The sequence below is a fragment of the Osmia lignaria genome, chromosome 5 (genome assembly GCF_051020975.1).
Source record: "Osmia lignaria lignaria isolate PbOS001 chromosome 5, iyOsmLign1, whole genome shotgun sequence".
NCBI classification, from domain to species: Eukaryota; Metazoa; Arthropoda; class Insecta; order Hymenoptera; family Megachilidae; genus Osmia; species Osmia lignaria.
This window is the reverse complement of record NC_135036.1, coordinates 6,423,165-6,445,738: the sequence shown is the minus strand read 5'-3', so window position 1 is coordinate 6,445,738 and position 22,574 is coordinate 6,423,165. Positions and strand designations below refer to the sequence as shown.

General features: G+C 39.6%; 1 protein-coding gene across 1 annotated transcript in view; it reads right to left on the bottom strand.

Moving 5' to 3' along the window:
- Nucleotides 1–22,574, bottom strand: part of apolpp (retinoid- and fatty-acid binding glycoprotein apolipophorin) — a 27,067-nt gene extending 4,493 nt beyond the window's left edge. Inside the window, exons 1-18 of the mRNA XM_034332076.2 lie at nucleotides 22,375–22,574; nucleotides 12,383–12,409; nucleotides 12,099–12,283; nucleotides 11,710–11,892; nucleotides 6,695–11,272; nucleotides 6,117–6,623; nucleotides 5,860–6,046; nucleotides 5,577–5,793; nucleotides 5,146–5,438; nucleotides 4,877–5,071; nucleotides 4,533–4,759; nucleotides 3,907–4,399; nucleotides 3,645–3,829; nucleotides 3,338–3,558; nucleotides 2,080–2,653; nucleotides 1,714–1,958; nucleotides 711–954; nucleotides 44–280 (exon numbers count right to left, since the gene is read on the bottom strand). Coding sequence (XP_034187967.2) covers nucleotides 44–280; nucleotides 711–954; nucleotides 1,714–1,958; nucleotides 2,080–2,653; nucleotides 3,338–3,558; nucleotides 3,645–3,829; nucleotides 3,907–4,399; nucleotides 4,533–4,759; nucleotides 4,877–5,071; nucleotides 5,146–5,438; nucleotides 5,577–5,793; nucleotides 5,860–6,046; nucleotides 6,117–6,623; nucleotides 6,695–11,272; nucleotides 11,710–11,892; nucleotides 12,099–12,283; nucleotides 12,383–12,409; nucleotides 22,375–22,450 — 8,874 coding nt within the window. The 5' untranslated portion in view covers nucleotides 22,451–22,574. The remainder of the gene's footprint in view (nucleotides 1–43; nucleotides 281–710; nucleotides 955–1,713; nucleotides 1,959–2,079; nucleotides 2,654–3,337; nucleotides 3,559–3,644; nucleotides 3,830–3,906; nucleotides 4,400–4,532; nucleotides 4,760–4,876; nucleotides 5,072–5,145; nucleotides 5,439–5,576; nucleotides 5,794–5,859; nucleotides 6,047–6,116; nucleotides 6,624–6,694; nucleotides 11,273–11,709; nucleotides 11,893–12,098; nucleotides 12,284–12,382; nucleotides 12,410–22,374) is intronic.

Here is a 22,574-nt window from a genome sequence, read left to right as displayed (position 1 = left end):
TGAGTTAGAACGCTTTAGAAACTTCGTGACACGAGACACATACCTTTCCGGAGGGCAAAGTATAGTCGTCGTACGGTTCATTGTTGCCATCGCCGAGGAGACCGCGTAGTTTGCCCAAGTAGAAACCGGAAACGTGGACGGCGCAAACCATAGGCACCTTGTTGGTACAGGTAACGCGTACACCGTAATCGGATTTCACATTGGCGAACGGCGGAACGAGATAGGCGTGCAAGTTCTTCGTGCTTGCCGGATAATCGGCCGGTTTGTTGTTCACCAAAATCTGAAAGAAGCAATTGAATTAATTATAATTTAATTGCACGTACACAGCAACGAGGTGATTTCTTGTAAATAAAAAATATTTGAAATGAAAAATTAGCAGAGTAAAAATTACTTAAAAATTTTAAGGGGGACTACAGCCCTGGGCTTCACTTTTCAGGGGGCCCCCTTCTGAGTATTCCATTTACTATTTCAAAAAATATTGAATGAAATCTGTTTTTACTGTTGCTTTTTTAATTTTGTTTAATTTAACTTATTGTTAGAATAAAATCAAAACGATCTCAGAAATCTTAATTTTTTTCTGATTATATTATTAATAAAAAATTATAAAAATAGTAATTCTTCAGGAGTAGTTGAAAAATATCTTCAATTTTATTCAGATTCACCCCTAAGACTCTGTATTCTGCGAAGGAAGTATATGCATGTTCCCTTACATTTCCATTGTTCTTGAGCGTGATGCTTTCCTTAGGTTCGGTGATGGTGACACTGATTAAATTTCCATTGTTGTAGTTCGCCACTACCGAGAAGTTTCCGTCCTGCATATCCTGCGCCAGGATGTAGGTGCACGTTCCAGGCATCGTCAGATGACGTCCGTCGAAAGTGAAGAAGTGTCCTCCATCGGTGACGACTCCTGATTTGCTGAATGGTGGCAGGATGTCGCTTGGGTAAAGGGTTGGTCTGTATAAACATAATTTTAAACAATTTAGTAAACATAGAAATCTTGAAACATAGCCAACAGCGGAGCCTGGGATATTCCTGACCCAAACTTACAAAATATATGCAAGAATATTAATCTAAAGTTAATCTAATTTTTAAACAATAGTGTTTTACATGAAAGAATAATTTTTAGAAAAATTAAAATTGGGGTTCTCTCCATGGTCCGCCGTTCGAGAGTTGACACATTCAGTGGCACAGTGAAAATATCCATATAAAGTCAGACAAGTTTTAATTGTAATTATTAAGTAGAATGGTTATTGCTTAATTCTAGAAAAATTAAAGAAGCTAAGGTGAAAAATAATTTTTAAAGGAACAGTGTAAAATTTAGAAAATGAAAATAATATGAAATACATAATTATATTGAAATTATGACTCTCTCCATGGTCCGCCGTTAGAATGATAAAAATATTTCAGATGGCATTAATTATCCAATAATTAAGAAACTTCTTTAAAATTTCACTTCTTTTTTCTAACACCCTGTATATTTTCCAGATTGAATCTCGAAATCGAAGGAAATAACCCGATGTCTGGATCGCTTTGAGGATACAGTGCAATTTATATCTGTCACTTTAATTTAACCGGCTTTGTGGCGAATATATAATAGTAATTAATATTGAGACAGAGATTCTCGTTAGAGTCTCGGCTAAGGTAAGGGCTGAAATAGACAAAGGGAAAGTTGAACGTAGTTTATGGAAAATTCATTTATCGAAATCGTTTTACCTATAAGTGTAGTACAGATCCAGAGGCGATGGTAGTTCCCTGTTGCGCAAGAGGTTCAAAACAGACACCCTTAGAGTGGAAATGCCAGGGAGTTTGGACAAAAGGCTGAAATCAATGGGTGCCTGGATTTGAACGAAGTTTAACACGTTATCGAATGTTGCCTGTTTCTGTAGAAGAGCCAGAACTGATTGGAGCGCAGTCACTGCGTGAGAGTACAATTTCTTTAGCTCGGCCATCTCGTCAATCTGGTGAGTATTTCAGAAGAAAAAATTATGTAATCATAATAATTGGTTAAAATTTTTCGCTAATCAATATTAGATCATCTTTTAAATAATTACGTGAAATTTAAATAATTCTCACAATTACCTTTTCGTGTTTGACGTGTTTGAGGAAGTATTGACAGGTGGCATCGGTGAACTGACGAAGTTCTTCCGTAGGTAGGGCAGTGTTCATGACCTTACAGAATTCCTCGATAGGGCTAACAATCATTTCCGGTATTTGGAACTGTTGTAATTCTTGATATTTCTCTTTGGCCATCTCGTAAATCGGAAGAGCCTTCAACTGATTAATCAACATGGCACCAAATTCCTCGAGATTCTGCTTGATCTGTTCTAATCCCTTGGTAACGATCTTCGCGAAGTCTTGAGTCATTCCTGATACAACGCTCATAACGTCTTGTATCTCCTTTTGATGCTCGTTGATGAGATTCAAGATCGCTTTAAGATAAGTGTTCGCGAGTTTCGCCACGGCGTCGAGGATTTCCATAAATTCATGGAAAATCTTGTCGTAAGACGCCTTCAGCTGAGGATAAGTCGCCTTGATGGCTTCCCTTACGTTCGTTATGATACCGTTCAACTGTTGTTGCAATTTTTCTAAACCTTGGGCGATCTGCTTCATGGTATCCGCAACGATTGCGACCAGTGCACCGAAATATTTGTCCCTTTGAAAGAAATAATAATGTTTAGTAATTCTTATATTAATCTCGAAGTGGAATTTAGAAATTTAGGAACTTGGGAATTTCAGAATTTGGCGAGCTAGAAATTTAGAAGTTTAGGAACTTGGGAATTTGGGATTTGGAAATTTAGAAATTTAGGAACTTGGCAATTTGGGAATTTGGGAGTTTGGGGATTTGGAAGTTTGAGAATTTGGGGATTTAGTAATTTGGAAATTTAGAAATTTAAGAACTTGGAAACTTGGAAATTTAGGAATTTGGGAATTTAGAAATTTAGAAATTTGGGGAGCTAGAAATTTAGAAATTTAGGAACTTGGCAATTTGGGAATTTGGGAGTTTGGGAATTTGGAAGTTTGAGAATTTGGGGATTTAGTATAATAATTTGGAAATTTAGAAATTTAAGAACTTGGAAACTTGGAAATTTAGGAATTTGGGAATTTAGAAATTTAGGAACTTGAGAATTTAGAAATTTGGAAACTTGCAAGTATAGAAATATAGAGATATTGTTTAACCCACTCAAGGATGAAAACAAAGAAATATATAAGATAATAAATTTCCTCAATCACCTTGCTCGAGCATCAGTGTTAAATTACCTGAACATAAACTTTCCATAAGAAATTTCTTCCACGATACTTCCATTAAAAACAGAAAGTACCCCATAGGAATACTTACAAGGTAGCCTGGATTTCTTTAACAGTCTCATCAGCGTAGACCTCATCCTTCATCTTATTCAACTCTCCCTGATAATAGTCCATGAGGGGCTTTATGTTAGGTTGGGCCTTCTTCAGGTGATCCAGTAAGTCTGTACCCTCCGCTTTTACTTCCTCGACCACGTAATCAAGAAGCTCCTTCTTCCTCTTAGCCAATTCGATGTTTCTATTTTTATATAATTCCTGGAATATTTCAACGAGGGGTAGAACGTGATGTCCTTGGCACCCTATTCTCTCAACGATCGATAAAACTGTATCCATTTACTTACCAAAAGTTCAGCTACGTTGTCCTTGTTGTAACCAAAGTCAGGTTTCAAAAATTGTTTCTCATCAAGATGAATCAAAACGTGGAACAGATCCTTCTTTCCACCATTCTTGAACAAATCTGCGTGGATTTCGGCTAACTGACCGAGTACTACTTGACCATTCACGCTCAATTTATTATTAGGTTTGTCTGAAAAGCGAAATCCAAAAAAAATCATTTTTCAATCTAAACAAATTTTTCTACATTCCTCAAAATAATAATCTCACCTTTCGAATACACCTGGAGCTTGAAACGATTCAAATCGTTGGCTTCGAAGTTCATTACATGTGGTGGTTCACCCAGTACAGATAATTCCCTGTCGACCTTTTGCACGTTCTTAGAGAACTCCATCTTCCAGTCGTCTTTCAACAGTTCCTTGTCAGGCAAAGTAACCAGGAAGAAAGCATGATTGATATCCACCGAAGAGAGCACACCCATCGTCTTTGGTTTTTGATTGACGTCGTTGTAAGTGAAGAAGGTACCAAATCCTGCTTGTTGTTTCGACAGAGTCAGATGAGACTTCAGATCGAGTTTCAATTGCTGTCCACGGCTGTTCACTTCGACCACTCCGGTCACATTTGTACCCTCTGCAATCGGCTGACGTTGAACGTTAGCCACGATAGAGATCTTTTGAGATTTCTTGGCGAACACGTCGATGTCCAGATTGGCGTCCAACAGATGGTCTCCGCCGGTATGGAGCTTTCCTTTCACTACCATGTCCTAAAAAAGATTAATAGTGATTTTTATTTTCATTTTTTCCTGGAGGTATCTAACAAGTCTAATTAAAATTTTCTAATTGCGACCTCTTCAATTTCATAATTTAAAAATCTAAAGTTATTAATTTTATTAATACCTTAGGTTGTGTAGGATAAGTGAACTTGGTCTCTCCACTAAAAGACAGGCTGTTCTTGTCGACGTTTATGTCCCCAGTGGCTGACAGGCTGGTCTTATCTGATGGCTTGTTCTTCCTGTCCAGATAAAGTGACAGATCCACCTTGTATGCACCAGTTTGCTTGGTCTTTGGCAAGTCGTATGTCAGGATAACAGCCATTTCACGAGATGGCAGGGTCAGGATGGTAGCTGTAATCAAAATTTAACATCACTCTAAGTTTTACCAGTGTCAAGTGATATAGCAAGCTAGCAAAGTCATCTAACAGTAATTACCAAATATTTCTAACATCATTTTATGATCCTTACCTGCTTCCTTAGGATGAATGTACACTTGGTAGGTGTATTCAGTTTTGTCTTTGGTGGAGTGAAGATAAAGGTTGGTAGTATGGTCGAAGATAGGTTTCTTGAACTCTGTGCTGGTCTTCAAACCAAATTCAGCAGGTACGTTGAACTTCTTCAGGTCGACTTCCACAGTTATTTGGTGTTTCAGTAGAGCTTTATCTGAGAATGTATCAAAAAAGGGATATTGGACCACTGTATTAAAAGAAGAGTTGAGAAATAAAGGAACTACTTACGTTCTACATCAAGGGTCGATTGAAGCTTGAAGTGAGCACAGTCCTTGTTCTGCTCGCAGTAGCTGTTGAAAACATGCACCTCCTTGTTCGACAACTTCAATTCACCAACGATTGCCGATGGTCCAAAGTTAGCGTTCAACACCATCGCGACACCAACCTCTCCATCCTTCTCCTTTGTCAGCTGTTGACGAGTGTACTTGAAGGACGAGCTCTTGGTATCGTCGCCAACCTTCAGATTTCCGTTTCCTTCCACCACGATCTTGCCATCCTCGTCTCGCTTCTTGTAACTCGTGCTGAATAGACAGTAGAAGCTTAGTCCCCCAAGTGATCATCGTTGAAATAATCAACAAAGACATTGGTTCGATGAGACAAGTATTGTCTGTTTGAAGAAACCTTGCCAGATCTTATTTATACAATTGTCACTGATATACCTTCCAGTCACGATGTTCTGACCATCACTGGTTACAGTGATGGCGATCCTCTTTCCAGCCTTGGCAGTTGGTTTGTTGGCGATCTCAGCGTGGATCTTGCGGTGTTTCAGCTTGTCACTGTCGAAGTTAGCGTTGATCACGAAGTTGTCGACGCTCTCCAGGTCCACGTGGGTGTCAGCAACCACGAATCCCTTGGGGGTGTTCACTTTCCATTCACCTGTAATGAAATTCCCAATAATACTCCACTCTATCTAAGCTGATCTAAGGATTCCAGGTTAATTACCTTTGTATTCTTTGTCTCCAAGTTTCTGGAATTTCGAGAGTACCTCAGTCTTGCCTGATGGACAACCAGCTGTCAGATGGAACACGTTGTTGGTAGGCTGATGCTGGACTTCGCTGTTCAAAGTATACTTGTTACCATCAGCAGTGAGGACACTGTCCACTAGCATCCTGTTCTCTTCTTTGAATCTCTGTAAATTAAAATAGAAGATCAGTTGAGGATAGATTACATTGTATACGAAGGTATTCTTGAAATACTACCTTGTATTTGAGGTCCAAGGCAACATTGTGTAATTTCTCCAGAAGTGCATTGCCTTTGGCTTTCAGATTGACCGTTGCGACTTTAGGAAGGTACTCGTTGTCACTTCGAAGGGACAGTTTCTTGTCTCCGTAACTGGCATTCAGATCAACCATAGCTGTCTGCTTTTCAGGGGTGGGAACGTATTCGTAGTTACCTTCTAGTTTCAGTGGTGGATGCTGGAGAACGTTCAACGTTAGCTTTCCAGTACCAGAGCTAGCCGCGTTAGGATCCTTGTCAGGGATCTGAAGTTTCAAGTACGACTCTCCTTGGATAGTTTTGTCATTGTTGTATGTCAATTTCAGGGATTCGGTGTATTCGAGCAAGTTCTTTTCTATAGCCTCCAGTATACTTGAAGAAATTTCAAGTTTCAAGTTGCTTAGCTTGTCGCTGGGCAGTTTCATGTCCAGGACTCCTTCCAGCTTGGAAGGTTTGTCGACTTTGTTGCCCTGGTTCACTGTTCCACTGCTCTGTAAATAAAATTAAGTGTTAACTAGGTCAGATAGACCCAAAGAATCATTTGGGATCGTTAATTACTCACCATCAGTGAGAAGTCATCACCCAAGGAGGATTTCGCTTTGTAAGCTGCCTCGTTATCACCGCAGCTCGAACTCGCTTCAAGCTGGAACTTCTTTGGAATATTAGCTCCACTCACTTCGACGGACAATTCCCTCATTCTGGTCTTGTCCGGTTGGACGACGTCTTGTCCGCCCCAGGTGATCTGCGTATCCTTACCCTCCGTGTTCACGTACTTCAGTTGAGCGGAGCTCTTCCCGTGGGTAAGATCTTGGAAATTCAGGTCCTTGACGTCAGCTATGTAAGCGAGTTTCCTCGACTGTCCACCTTTTTTCTCGCTGTCTATCAGCTCTGAGTCCACTTGGATGTCGTATTTGTTGTTCTTCTTCGCGGAATTCCGTTTGAGCTTGTAGACCAGGTAACGTCCATTCGGCAGGGTGGTGTCCACGTCCAACTGCAGGTGACCATCGGACACGGTTCCCTGTAGCTTGCCTTTAGCGTTCAGTTCCAGTTTGTAAGTGAGGACTTCTAAAACGTTCTTAGTATCTATCGAGTATCTATTCGAGCTCGTGACAACAGAGATGTCAGAGATGGTGGAGAGTTTGACGCGTTTCGTTGGGTCCTTCTCGGCGTCATAGAGGACCTCAAAGTTGGCCACGTGTTCGGAGCCGGATATGGCAAGGTCACTGTTGACCTTGATCTTGCGATTGATCTTAGGGATGTCGATGTTCAGGTTGGCGTTTCCTTTATGGTTCTGTAAGACGTACTGACCACTGGCGGTCAGGTAGTTCTTCAGATTCAAGGTCAAGGTACCGTGAGGATGCGGCGATCGTCTGGTCTTCAACAAGAATTCCACGTACTTAACGCCATCCACTTTCACGAAGACGCGAGAGTTGATGGATTCACGATTAGTTTCCAGGCCAGTGTCGACCTTCACCTTCTTCCCGTTCAGGTTCACGTCGCCGTCCAGTTGGACGTTCACGTTGTTCTTGCTCACGTCGTGGGTCACCGTCACGTCAGCTTCGTATTTACCACCTGGTTTCAGCTCCAGAGAGTTCGTGAATTTGCTCTTCTGGGGATCGAGGACGGTACGCTTGGACTTTAGCTCCACAGCGTTCTGCATCAACTCAGCCTCCAGCTCGATCTCGTAGTCACCTGGTTTCTCCATGTCCTTCTTGGCAGATAGCTCAGTGCCAAATTTGAAAGTCTCGTATTTGACCTCGATATCGGTGCTGATCGATTTACGAGATAATTTGCCATCCAACTTCAGCTTCATGTTCAGCGCTGGATAAGTGAGCTCGTTGGACGTGGACAGAAGTAGGTTCTTAGGGTCCAGCTTGTAAACGGCGTTCTGGTTCAACGACAAACGATTGGTCTGGGAGTTTGGATCAGCCCCATGGACGAAGACCAACTTGTTCGTCAGGTCGTTCTTTCCCCTCTTGAATTCCCAGTTCAAGTTGAATCCTATGTTGGGGTCGGTCGATGGCATGGCAGACACGGACAGAGCGTAGTTGTTGTCAGCCACCTTCTTTCCGTCCAGTTTCAGAGCTAGATTCTTATCGCCGTAGCCAAGATTCGTGTCGACGTTGACAGCTGTGGGTGTCATTATAGCTGAACCGTCGATGACGATCAATTTCTGACCGCCGACCACCAGGGCGACCTTGTCGAGAACGTATTTCTGACCACCTTGGTAGTCGGAAACATCTACCGTACCTTCGACGTTGTAATGTTGTCCCGACTTCAGACCAGTCTTCGCGCTGGCCAGTTTCTCGATGTGTTCGGGTACTCTGTACTCCAGCACCGGTTTGTATTTGCTTCCGGAGGCCAACACTCCAATGCGAGCGTAGTATTCCATCTGATCGTGGAACGCGGTAAGGGTGAGGCTGCGTTCCTGAGGTGTGTCCTTGTGTATCAGTTCCAAGGAAGCCTTCTTGATGGGCGAGTCGACGGAGACCTTGACGTACTTGTGGGGTTCGAGACCAGCCTCCAGGTTCAGTGACACGTGTCTGTTGGTCTTGCTGTTGGGTGTATCCAGGAGGATCTCGAAGGATTTTTTCTTCGGATCCTGAGTATTCAGGTAGACCTTGAAGTGGTAGCTGTTCACATCGTTGTTTTCAACGGTGACTGCGAATTTAGCTGGTCCGCTCAATGGGAAGAATGGTTTCTGTTGGATGGTGGCGAGATCTTCATACGGGTAGGAGATCTGTCCACAGACCGTAAGACCAAGGATGGTGGAGAATTGATCGAAGCAGTCCGAGTGCGATTTACCCTTTCCAAATTTGGGAGCCACGTATTTGTCACCTTTCGCTCCAGAACTGAGCAACACCTCGCTGCTGACGCTGATGAGTTCCTGCTTCCTCTTTGGTATGCCAAAGTTGACGTCGACGCCCTTGCCGTCCAGTACGGAGACGGTTACGTCCGTGCTGCTGGCCGTGTGAAGGGTGCTGACGATTTTCATTCCAGCTTCAGCTCCTAGACCTTGGACGATCATGTTTCCAACGATGTTGACGGACACGCTGGGGTCGAGGGCGATTCTGAAGTTGGCGTTCTTCGGGTCCTTCAGGATAGCTGGGATGTCGAGCTTTCCGTTGGTCTTCATGCGGACCACACTGCTTCCGGTTACACCAAGGTTCAAGGGAGTTCCCAAACCAGTTGGATATACCAATTCGGCGTCCAGGAACTGCATATAGTTTTCAAGGTCGTAGTTCAAGTTCTTGGCGATGTCGAAACCCTTCTCCAAGCGTTCGAAGACCTTGTCGACGATAACTTCTGGGTTCAACTTGTTGCTGTCGCCTTGGTAGCTAAGATAAGCGAGCTCAACGCCGAATAACTTAACCGAGAGATCAAGATCCAAGTCCTGGTCGACCTCGTTGCCTCTCAGGTGAACGTTCTTCGCGAATTTGTCCAATTCTCCTTGTTTCACCTCTCGCTTTCCTCGCACGGTCTTCGCGAATCGTTCCTTGATGTATTTTCCAAGGTCTTTGACCGTGTCGGTGCCGCTGGCCTTCAGATCCTCCAGGTCCTTCTCCCAGAGCTTTCCCTTAGGTCCCAGGTAACGTTCGAGCACTCGGTCCAGGTTCTCCACACGAGTCTCCAGCTCCAGGAAGTTGAAGCTGCGTCCGAACAGTTCCATCGTCATGTTCAAGTTCGTCGAGCGTGGCACGAAGCTGTTCTGACTGTAGATCACGTTGCTCTCCAGGCTGGATCCAACACCAAAGGCGTCGATCTTGTAGGAGAGTTCATTGTTGAAGGAGTATTTCCGGAAATCTTCAGGGAACTTGGTTCGTGGTTTGATCAGTCCTAGTTGATTCTTAGCTTCCTGTTTGTTGGGATCGGTGGAAGCTCTTAGGTTCCTTAGGTGAGTCTGGATGAAGGATCCCACTTGGTTAACTGTCTCTTTGTCCAGCACCTCTTTAAGGTGATTAGCTACGTGGGGACAAGGACAGGCGACTAGAGCAAGATACGTCCTGATCCTGACCTCGCTGTCCTCCTCGCGATCGGCCAGTACCTTGAACACGGTATTCTTCCATTTCATCGAGCATCTATTGGGCAGAGCGTCTAGGGCAGCCACTCGGACGCGATTGCGGACGTTCTTGTCGGCTGCGATGTTGGCCAACTTCTGCAGCGTAGCGTCATCCAGGAAGCGAGTGTTACCCAGTGCCTTCAGGGCGGATACGACGAGGTTCTCCTGCTCCCTGGTCTTAGCCTTGCCGTTGCCCACCTTCTCGCGAATCTTGTGCACAGCCTCCTTCACTTCGGGTACGTTCTCGCACGAGTGGTCCTGACAGTACTTGCCTATCAGCTGTCCAATTCCCAGGTAGCCGAGTCGAGGTAGATTAGGTTGGTCCAACAGAGTAGAGACGGCCGTCACCGAAGGCAGATTCACGTGATGTACCAAAGCCAAACTCGCGTAGAAGAAGAGCTCATCGATGCCGGAGATCTCCTTGTTCTTCACCAGTTCCACTCCAACCTCCGCTGCTTCGCCGCTTCCAGCTCGGAACAGAGTGTTCAGGAACAGCTTCTGGTCCTCCTTGTTGAAACCAGCGCCTTGTTTCATCTTTTGGTAAACCGATAGAATGTCATTTTTGTTGCTCAGTCTGAGAACCTTGACCAGCTCAGTGAATTTGCTAGCTGCTTCTGGTTTCACTCCTGCGGCCACTTCAGCCTTAGCAGCTTTTAGCGCGTTACTGATGGCATCTGCGGATGATTGCAACACCGGATGAGGCGCTTCGAAGATCAGAGATTTAGGTTGGGACACTGCCGCGGTCGGGTTGTCAGCCTTCTCGCTCTTCAGGGCTAGTCTGGTCTCCATGGCGGTCTTGGCACCCGCGTTACCATTACTGAATGGCCTTAATTCGTAGGCCTCTTTGGACACTGCCTCGGTCAGAACACCGCGTTTGAAGCGTTGAACGACACCTTGCTGAGACGCGAGCAGAGGAGATGACTTGATCCCCGCCGCCGTGTCGACGCTGGCTGAAATCAGACCCTGATTGATGTTCTCGCGGTAGGCGCACTGTACAAGGTTCCTGTTCTTCCGGACCACCATGGTGTCACCCTCCTTGTGGAAGGAGAAGTCGGTCGGGCAAGCTCCCATCACGTCGGTCTGGAAAATTAACACATTTGTAGGCGGCTAGTGGGGAAGGGAGGTGCGCTCTTCTCCCTGGACGCCTAAAGTTCGGCCGGCGGCCGCCAGGTGGCTACGAGACTGCTTCTTTCTCGCTGGCGGTCGACCGGCATGTGATCCAAAAATCAGTATCGTAGGCGTCTGGGGCAGGGATGTGTCGTCAACCCTACTAATGAGTCTGGCACACAGTCCTTAGACCAAACGCCTTTCCGACCACCAATTCCACAAATTGAACAGAAACTTTTCAAGAAAAGGACCAATTATTGTATAAGGGTTAACAACTATATATATTACCCTATAACTTAAACATTTATTATCTATTATTTTGCAATGACAATTTAAATAAATTAAGTAAATTTGAACTCATTATTACATTTGATCTGACCAATTAATTATTCTGTTTCAGGTATACCAACCTCGTGGTGAGTCGTCGTACCACTTTCTTGCATAACAGCCGACTGGAACAGCGAGACAACTGCTCTTTTGATGTTAAGAGATCCTTGGGAGTCACCTGGCTCGGTGCACAGCTCCGTGTCAATGTGTCCATCGTGATAATTGAATTGAACCGCGTACTGTTCAACGTCCGGCGTGGATGCAGGCTGAAAAAAGACATTCCTTCGACAACCAATATCGCGTACGTACATTTCCATCAATTTTTCGATCAAATCCCATTCGAAGTCCATAGGAACTTAATAGAAAATCTGAAATCCGACTTGGTTTTTCTATCGTTGAATCGAATTCGATACTTTATTTTATCTTCTATCTCTATCAACTTTCAGTTCGAAGATCAAAGAAACGTATTTACCGCTCCATTGAACCGGACGTTCTTCAGCCGCAACTGATGGACGCAGTTTGGTTTGACAGACAGTTCCACGGTGGCGGACAATTTAAGGGTGGCATCCCCTTCTGCTTCGGTGACGGACGTCACCGACATACCATGCAGATCGTAGACGTACGTGTGACCTTCTTGGTATGCTTTGCTCGGGTGCACTGAGGAAAAGGTAAGAGAAAAACAGTATTACACATCGGTCGATCGAAATCAGAAGCAAAGATTAATAGAAAAAAAAAAAATAAAAATTGGACACTTACTTCCATGACAGCCGACTGTGCATTTGCCTGAAACAATAGAAACAAGAATTAATATCACAAAAGCATAGAAATCAAGGAATAGATATATTAATTTTAGCTTAACATAAGACGCACACGGTGCGTCATTAATTTTAAAGATAATTAAGTCGCAGTGAATAATGTTTCTTTTTAACATTAATTACTCCAACTCGTCTCGTTGACCGATTATTCGACCTGCCATCAATTTTGGTAACAATTTACTGTGAATGGAGCGAGGGACGGGGACCGAGTCCTTAAATCGGCCACTTGAATTCGTCATTAAGGGGGCCCGATAGTTGGTCCCCATCGAGATTTGTTTCAACGTCCCATGATAATGTGTAACAGCATAATAACCGAGAGAATCATTGTCAACGACGTTGTAACAACATAATAACCACGCTAATCGTATCGTAATCGACGGCAATATGATAACGAAGACAACAAAAGCCTTATGGATGACGTTGTCATCTTTCGACCGGTCGAGAGGAAACTTTTCACGTCTGTCTTTTACATTCAATTAACAGACGAGTACGTATAAATATCTCGAAATAATCGGCGCAGAAAAATATATTAATTTCGCCCAGGTATATAAATGGCAGCAATGCGGGACAGTGTGGGTGTTAATCCGTTTCGTTCCGTCGGTATTTAATCGTCACGAGACTCCCTCGAGATACCTTCGTTCCTTTCCGACCCCGTACAGAATGAAAGTTTCCCGTCGTTGAAGGATTTCTCGACGTGACTGGAAACCGTGATCCCCTTTTTCGAATGGCCTTTGATAAATTGACCGCGAAAAAAAAAAGAAGAAAAGGAAAATGGTCCACGTTTTCACCCGTAGGGCAATCACGCGCTCGAAATTCAGTGTTTGCTCGGCATTATTCCTAGAGGATCGAATATTTTTGCCTTTTCACCGGAATATCAGTGTCCTCGAGAAAATCTTTCTCACCTCCCACGGCATGATTTATTTATTTCTTTCGTGAAAGGGTAACGCATCATTTATATTTTTATAGAATATAATTTAGGTGAAATGGTCCCAATAATTAATTGAATAGTTTAACACGTTGACTGCCAAGCAAACGCTATTGAAACTTTCATTAGATATTTTTATTTTTTAAAAATCTTATTTATTATTTTCCGGATATTTTGTTATTTCCATTGTTTCCAAATTTCTAATAATATAGATAATGGTTTCTTTTGACAATTCAAGTGTCACTCAAATATGGGTGAGATGATATTCAACGTGTTAATAATACAGGAACGATTAAAGTGTTGTCGCGAAACGATTGCAAAATCCTGAAGAGCGTTTTTTATAATCAAGACGTTTTCTCGTTCAATCAGTCGCTAGAATATTAAACAACGATCGAACAGTTGTCGTTTGTTTCCAACCACTCGAACACCGCGATAACAACGTACGGATTAATCGTTTATTCCAGCAATGGTGCACGATATGCACCGGGTAAATCCACCAAACAAAAATACGATACAAAATCTTATTGACTCCCCGTTGTAATCGATTACATTTTTATTCACCGCGTTGATTACCGGCCGTAGAGAAAGGGAGAAAAAGAGAGAAAGAAGAGGCATATTTGTGCAAGGGAGGCTGAACCTCGTAAAGTAAGGTCGCATCGATAACGCGATAATCGCTGACTCGGTTGACCCTCGATCTTGAAACGCTTATTTTTAGTCGATCGATTCTCGAGCGTGCTCGAACGCGAAATTCGGCGTTTCAGAAAATTGTAAGGAAAATTTCTCGAGCCATTTCTTTGGAAAAATTCGAAAATTGTTGATAATTTAACGTAATTAAATAATTTAAAGAAGAAAGAAATTCGGAACGTGCTAAGTAGTATTAACTTTTGGATGACGGACCATGGAGAGAGACCCAATTTTAGTTTAATCTTCTATTTCATATTACTTTCGTTCTTTATAAAGGGTAATGTTATATTCACTTTTGAAGTAGGAAGCGAAAGGAAAATTTAAATTGAAACATAATCGCAATAAAAGTGGACAAGAGTAATCTGGAAGTAAATGTTTTCCATTTTATTAAAATCCTTTTGAGAGATCATTTTAATAGCAGAATGCGGTAAGAATAGTCACGAAGCGAAATACCGCAATGTCCGCACTCTTTTGTAAGAAAGGTCATGATAAATTATAATAAAAGAGTCGCCGGGAATTCGATGTATTTCCTGTCACGTACGCTTGTGCCATTTTTCCGTTTTACTGGATCCAGATTGGATTTACCCAGAATGGTGATCGCTGGTCGTAGGAAATTGAAATTATTACCGATTTCAAGGCATCGTCTAAACGGTAAAAAAAGGCAGAAAATTGGCAAATAAAATTTTTTTCCTTCAATAATAATTATCTCTCAGTTTTGTATGAAAATAGAATTACAGAGAATAGTTTGGAAATTTTACGAATTTCTCATTTGCTTTCTTATTTATTATTAGAACGATCTTCAGTGTTGATAAATTCCATTTCCTGCAATCCTTCAAAGTGTCTCGTTAACAATGGAGTAACACAGATTCAAGGGATTGCAGGATGAAGCGAGAAATTAATAGCTTCGACCGCAATTCTAGCATCTCCACCCTTCCATTATCCGATTATCAGAGATTCGCTGCAGCGTCGCGACGCGTAATCGGTGCAGGGTTACGCGTGAAAATCACAATCTCGTTTGAAATTTCACTCGTTTCACGAATTTCTTGACGATTGCATCGAAAATGTCACTGCGATGAAATTTAAGAATCAGATAAATCTGTTCACAGCTGTATCATTGATAGAGCATAAAAGTATCTAAAGTGTTATTTTTCACATCTTTTTGTACCAAATAGAAATTTGCAATTTCTTTATTCTAACCCTTCTAGTTCTTTGAGAAATTTAATTTTCTTAACTTTAAAAAAGTTCTCTGTCTTAATGCTAATTTTGTACTTGAAGTTTGATATTCCAAATTTTTTGTATTAATTAGAAATTTGCAATTGTTTTATTCTAACCCTTCTAGTTCTTTGAGAAATTTAATTTTCTTAACTTTAAAAAAGTTCTCTGTCTTAATGCTAATTTTGTACTTGAAGTTTGATATTCCAAATTTTTTGTATTAATTAGAAATTTGCAATTTTTTTATTCTAACACTTCTGGTTCTTTAAGAAATTTCATTTTCAATTTTCAAATTCCCTGCCTCAATACGAATTTTTTATTTGAAGTTTGATATTCAAAATCTGAAAATTGGGAGCAAAAAAATATATGCAACGACCAGAGTATCGTATCTGATCTATTTTATTGGGAAGTAGGGACGTTAGATCAATTTACCAAATGTCCGGTTTAACATGGGGGACCTGTAATCATTTCAATGATACAGACCTTGTTCCAGCTGGTTATGTACCATAAGATATACGTGTATTAAAGGGACGAAAAGAATTTCGAGTAATTTTAATGTCGTTTCAAGGAATAATAAAATTTTAACGTAAAGTTTCTTCAATCTCCATAGGAGTAACCATTTATATTCATCCGTATATGAAATCTACTTGGGGTTATCATTTTCGAGGCTGGCCGCATTATCGATTCCCTATTCCCTGCGATATGTCTTCATTACCGGAATTATAGTCGTTCGAAAGCAAAGCTTATATTTCACCGTGATGCATTGTTTCGAGCAGCGAGCTTTTTGCGTGCTGATCGCGTGGAAAACTACACGGGTGCACGTTCGTTTATCACGGCACTAATTATCCCAGATTTGTTACTTGTCTGTAGTTCCATTGAAAATTCATTTTCCCCGCTTGTTCGCGTTGCTCTTCGGCAATTATTCAACCTTTCAGTTGATTTCCTTGTTGTTCTTTAATGATTCCTTTGAAAACGATGGAAACGAAAGAAACTTTGCTCCAAGTTCGTGTAGACGTTAATTAAAAAGGAACAGTTTCTTTGTGTAATAAAGATTATACATTTTATCGTCTTTAACCCTTGGACGGCGAATTATGGAGTGTCCCAAAACGGCGGACCATGGAGAGATCCCCGATTCTAATTTAATTTCGCATATCATATAACTATTTTAATTTTTTAATTTTTACAGTAGTCCTTTAAAAATTATTTTTTCTTAATATATAAAATTCCTTCGTTTAGAAATTATATATTTAACTTTGGGTCACGATTGACCTAAGCTCTGCTTTTCAAGGGTTAGAAGTATATTTAGAAGCAGAGTTTTTTTTTTATCACACTATAACATTGAATTAAACAAACAAGGATCTATGTAATGTCCTGTAATGCTGTATATTTTTTCGTTTGCTCGATGTCGAAAACTTTTGCAACCCCTAGTGTCCCATAAATTAAATGTTCATTTTCCCAAGGAACCCTCGGTCTTGCGTTTAGTATTTCAGTGTTAAATATTTCTTTGGGTAATAATAGAAGGTAGAAAATCGAGTGTAATATTCTTAACTGCGATTTTAAATTTGAGAAGATTCCTGTTATCGAAAAAGAAAAACCCTTTACCAGAATTTCCCTGAACTTGGATATCGTGTGCAACGAAGTTAGCGATACATGACAGATGAACGAACATTGTTTACCAAGTGATTCTAAGTGTATCTGCCCCTAACGAGCGATAAGAAGAGTATTTTCATTGTTCAACGATAAATCTTGTAGGATCAACATGGGTAAGCTAGGCTAATCTCGACCGGCGTTCAAACAATAGCGTTCAATTTTTATCTGGAATTGCTTCGAAACTGATCTTTCTAATTTTCCACAGCTACACCTCGTAGGAGGAAAATGAAATTCTGATTAACTCGAATTTCATCTGCACACCGTCTTGCGCAGCTTCGAAGGGAAAAGAAGAAAATATGAGATAGCTGTTCAGTGAAATTCATTTAAAATTTTTTAGGAGCTGGAATAATTATTCAAAGAAATTCATGAAATTTTCTCTTTTTCTATTTTATTTTACCCTTTGGCTGCGAGAGGCGTGCAAATTAATTCTGTGCCTTTTATTTTTTTAAAGCCACGATAGCTCCAATTATTTAAATAATTCTTATTATCATATTTTCGTGCTATTTAAATTTGAAAATATTAAAACTTAAAATAAAAGGCTAAATACTATGAAAATGTTTATAACAGTAGCCTGTGGAAATGATACATTTTTATCTTCCTTTTCCCTTCCAACTGAAAGTTTGGAAGCTTGACAAATTTCCACCCCTGTAGTCGGCTGCAACCCTTTCCTCAGCAATATGTCAAAAAATATTTCAACTATGCAAGATTCTAATTCCAGAAATATCGCGCTGTGAAATATTTCCTTTTAATGCTTTTCGCGGTTAATTGGTTCAATTAAAGAAAGGAAGTAGTTTTGCAAAAATATTTTAGTTATCGTTGCATTATTTTGAAACTACGAATGAGTTCTAAACATTGCGTCTAGCTCGCGGAAGTGGGACAACAATAACGGAGACTGATGGTTTATAATGATTCGTAGAACTCGCGAGCTAATCATTGTCCATCATCGTCCATCTAACTCCGTCGACAATGGGTGCCTGCAAAGTGGAGGAAGTCTCGGTGGATCATTGATCTCGTTGTTCCGTCGTAACAGTTTTACTATCGAACAAATTTTTATTCCTTCAATTTTGGAGAAAATTGTTTATTTTTCGAATAAACGATAACCTTCGGCTCTTATCGAACGCGAATCGAGTTACATGGGTCCTTTGAGATTCAACCCATTTCCTAGTAATTTTTTATGTGGACCTTCGTAAAATTCATTCAAAATCGAGGCTACACTTTCTTCTTTTTCATTTTCTTCGCGAGACAGAAAATGTAGGCGGCCTTGGAAATTATTGTTCTACTTAGAAATTCATTGAAAATTTTGTTATACCGATTCCTCTTTTTCTTTTGCAAGAAATTCAAACTTGATTGTTTCAAAAAATGAGCAATTCTTTTTTGGAAAAAAAATTCAATAGCTTAGAAGAAAATAATTTCTAGATTTCTTCTTCTTTATCAATTTTCTTAACGTAATAAATAATGTTTGATTATTATTTTATAAATCCAACGAATCCTCTTTTAATTATTAAAGAGCAATTAGTAGCATTGTAATTCGTTTAGTAATAATAGTCAAATGCAGTATGCTCGTTATTCCATGCAATTATCCACGAAGGGTTAATTAAACACAAGTTAGCCGTTATTTTAGAGCTACGACTGGGAATTATTGACTTCATTTCCGATACTACCATCTGATAAATTGGTTTATGCACTGTTTTCTGACCAACGGGGGGGTTGAAGATAACGAACACGCAACGTTGATGATTCATGACTGAGCGAAAACACACTGGAACAGTTTATTTTTTCCTCCTTGATGTTCTCTAATGATCTCTTAATGTTTGCCAGACGAACGTTTACACGGAACACGATTGTGTATTAAATGTCATAAGAACAATTTAATTTAGAATTTTAAAATCTAACTAAACCAGAAAAAGAAATGTTAAAAATTATAATATATCTTTAAATAAAGGAATTTCTTTTTATTCGAAACAAATAAGCTTTGTTAAAAAATATTGCAGGGGTGTTTTTTAACAAATTTATTCTGTCATTCCTGAATTATCTATTTTCTTCGTATGAAACACTAGCTGTTTACTTGCGTTTCTACTTTTCTTTCCAAGAAGGAATTAGATTACAAAGTTCACATGTGATCTCAATGATTCGTACTGTGTATCCAAGGAAGAAACAAGTCGCGAGTTAACGAGGGTCAAAGATAATCGTCAACGAATCGAGCAGCTATCTTCTGCTGCTTTTAGAATTATACTCTCTTGTGCATCCGTTCGGACGGCGGACCATGGAGAGAGCCCCAATTTTAATTCAATTTTATGTTTCATCTATTCCTTTAAAAATTATTCCTCCGAAATATGAAATTCTTTCTTCTTAAATTTATACATTTAACCTTAGGTTAATATCCTTGTATATTTTCTGTAAGTTCGGGTCAAGATTGACCCCAGGCTTCGCTCTTCAAGGGATAAGGAAAATAATTCAAGCTTTGAACTTGAAATAATGTCGCGCGTTAAAGAATGAAGAAAAGAGAGGAAAAATTAATTGGGAGAAATTTTTTAGTAACAATCGCTGCCAATCGTATCATGAGGAATTAATCTCTGATTTCGACATCCGTCCGTCGCGTCGTCTAATCTCTTCATCCTTGACACGAGGAATAACCTTTTGACACGAAGAACCATCCAGACCCGGGCTCGTTGACCCTTTCTATCATGCACACTGTTGTTGAGCGAGAAATTCGCGTTAAATGAACGATAATAATCCGTCGAATTCGTTTGTACTGCTCGTTTGAACAAACGACGAGGTACACGTTGGTAGAAAAGAAGAAATTTTTATCAACCCATTCGCATCGGGAAACGAGAATTCTCGTTTTGCAACAAGTGTGCGCTTTCCTGATAAATTCTTTGTGAAAAATATTTGGAAGTTTTAGGAAAAATTGCAATTTACCATTTTACCAATTTATCATTTTACTATTATTATTACTATTCTATTATATTTACTATCATTACTCGATTCCTGTTTCTATTACTATTCCTACTACTACTGTTGTTATTAGTATTCTATTATGTTTACTATCACTATTACTATTATTATTATTATTATTCAAAGCATTCAGGCATAAGCTATGTTTAAAAGAGAAAATATAACTAAAATATTCTCATTAGAAAAATTTCTAGAGAAAATATTAACATAGAGATCGAAAAGCATAAATTGTTAAATATAAATTTCTTTCAAATTCCCAGAATGTTCAGTAGCTATATTTCAATGAGAAATAATATTTATCGATCAAAACGTGTCTCAAATAAATCTCTATTTTTAAAAATCAAGAAATCCTGAAATATTGTAGGTACACATTTGATTAGTCGAAATTGAAATTTCTTAAATCAACTTCGTATTATTTCTGTAATATCCTAATTAAATTACCAGTAACCTCCTGTTACGAAATATCCTTGATTGAAATCTTGAAATGCAACACAATACACGAATCTCATTCTGGACTATTGTTAGTTATAATTGACCATCAGCAATTTTCTGTTAAAAACATCAACAAATAATTCGTGTAATTATTTTCAACGAGATTTAAGCAAAAAATCGATGTGACATAAGCCTCATTTTACGATACTTTTATATTATCAAATCGTGTCAGAGTTTTTTTTTGCATTTCGAAATAAGCCACGTTGATGTGCAACAATTTATATTAAAACACTTTTGTAACTCGCATAATTTATGGAATCAATGACTTTATATTTCCTTTTATCAATGTTTCATACTTTTTATTTCAATAATCAAGCAAGATACCGTATGAAATGAAGGCTCACGTTATTTTATTTTTATTATTTATAAACAGATTACTGAAATGAATTATATCAAAGAATTTTCACAATTAACGTCACTGAATTATCGAGCTTTTAATATGGAATTATTATATAATAGATTAAACAGAAATAAATTTCAGGATATTGTAACAAAAAAAAATCATATATCAGAGTCACAAATACACGATGGCTGTCAAAGTGTTAATAAACATTCCGCCTTTTTTTTTTTTTTTTTTCAATTGACAACGAATAGAAGGTATCTCAGCATTGACCTCTTGATAGAGTCTCGAAGAAGCGATATACGAAAATTTTTCTACGGCGTACGTATCTGCGGGGGTGGAAGTTATTTACTCGGTCCACACACAGAATCCCTGGGAGACTGCGAAAGGGGTAGTTCCATGCATTTTACACAGGCTGAAGAAACTTGAAGGAAAATTTGTTGCTGCGTGGGGTTACTTCTCGCCCCATTGTGCTTGCTCGATGCTTTTCCCGTGGAAAATTGAATTTATCAGCCCGTTAAAAATATATTTCCTTCGCGTTGACGGCTTAGAAACTTTCAAAATCGAGCGGCAAGTTTTCTTCGTTGTATCGTCACCGCGAGACTTCTTATTTTAATTAAAAAAGAATTTGTCAACCCCTTCACTGAAATCCTTCTATCAGGAATCGGGGGTGATTTTGACCCAGTGTATGTAAATTGTTTCAGAAATTTCGATAACAGTTTCGTAATTAATTAATTTTGATTTTAATTATCGATATAATTATTAATGGTAAGAAAATTTTTAGATCTTTTTTCAATTAAAATTCTATTCTTTCACTTTTGTTAAAGAGAATCAGAAGAAGTTTCCAAATGTTTTTAATCTTCGAAGGAGATAAAAGTTACGAAACTTTTCACAAATTATTTCGCAAGTGTTGTAATTGGATGATCGAAAAATTGTCTTCTCTTCGATTTTTTATCTTTTGAACGAAACGATTTTTATTTTAATTAAAACTACTTTACATAAGAGAAAGAAATACTGGGTATATCTGAATTCCACGAAATTTTATTATACTATTACCCTAATACACGCGAACACCGCAAGTGTCTCCAGAGAATAAGAATATTCTGTCCTTCAGTTCCTTTTTTCCCCCACGAAAAAAAAAAAAAATATTTTTCCCGAATAAGACACAGTTTATCCCTCTCGAAGGTTCACAGAAATGAAAAAAGGTCGGCCACGTAAAAAATGTATAAAACGACCTCTTGGACTTTTTGTTCGTAGACACGTTATTATTTCTTTATTTATTTCACTTTGCAAAAAATAATCTAGCCCGAGAAGAAGAAGCTTTAATGCTTTAAAAAAGCGAGATGTGTGTTTTCTTTTTTGTATTTCATCTATGAAACGTAAGAGGAAACGTTGTTCCTTTCCTTTTGACGTGAAAACCATTAGAAACTTCCGGTGACGCAAATCTGTCATTCCTTTAACCATTTATCCTCTTATCGTTTGTCTCGTAGAAAGATGACATTTCATTTTTCCTAGCATCAAATCCTCGAACGAATATTTTTCTTCTCGACAGAAGATGAGAAATATTTTGGACCCATGTATCCCATTTGTTTCTGGGTCAAATGTAATTCACGTGGAACCGTGAATGACTCGTCACTGTTTTTATTTTTTTAATATAAAGTAAGAAAGTACTTACTGGCTGATTCAACGGTGACGAATAAAAGTAATAGACAGGCGAGGGTGGTCCTCGACAGTCGAGGTGGATGCCCCATGGCGACCCCTTATAGCCAGAAGTCTTGGGTTTTCTTAAACACTTGCCGCACAATAAATTATAATATCAGCTGGAACACGATGCGACCACGAGAGAAACACCACAAAAGCACCGATGCTTTTCTT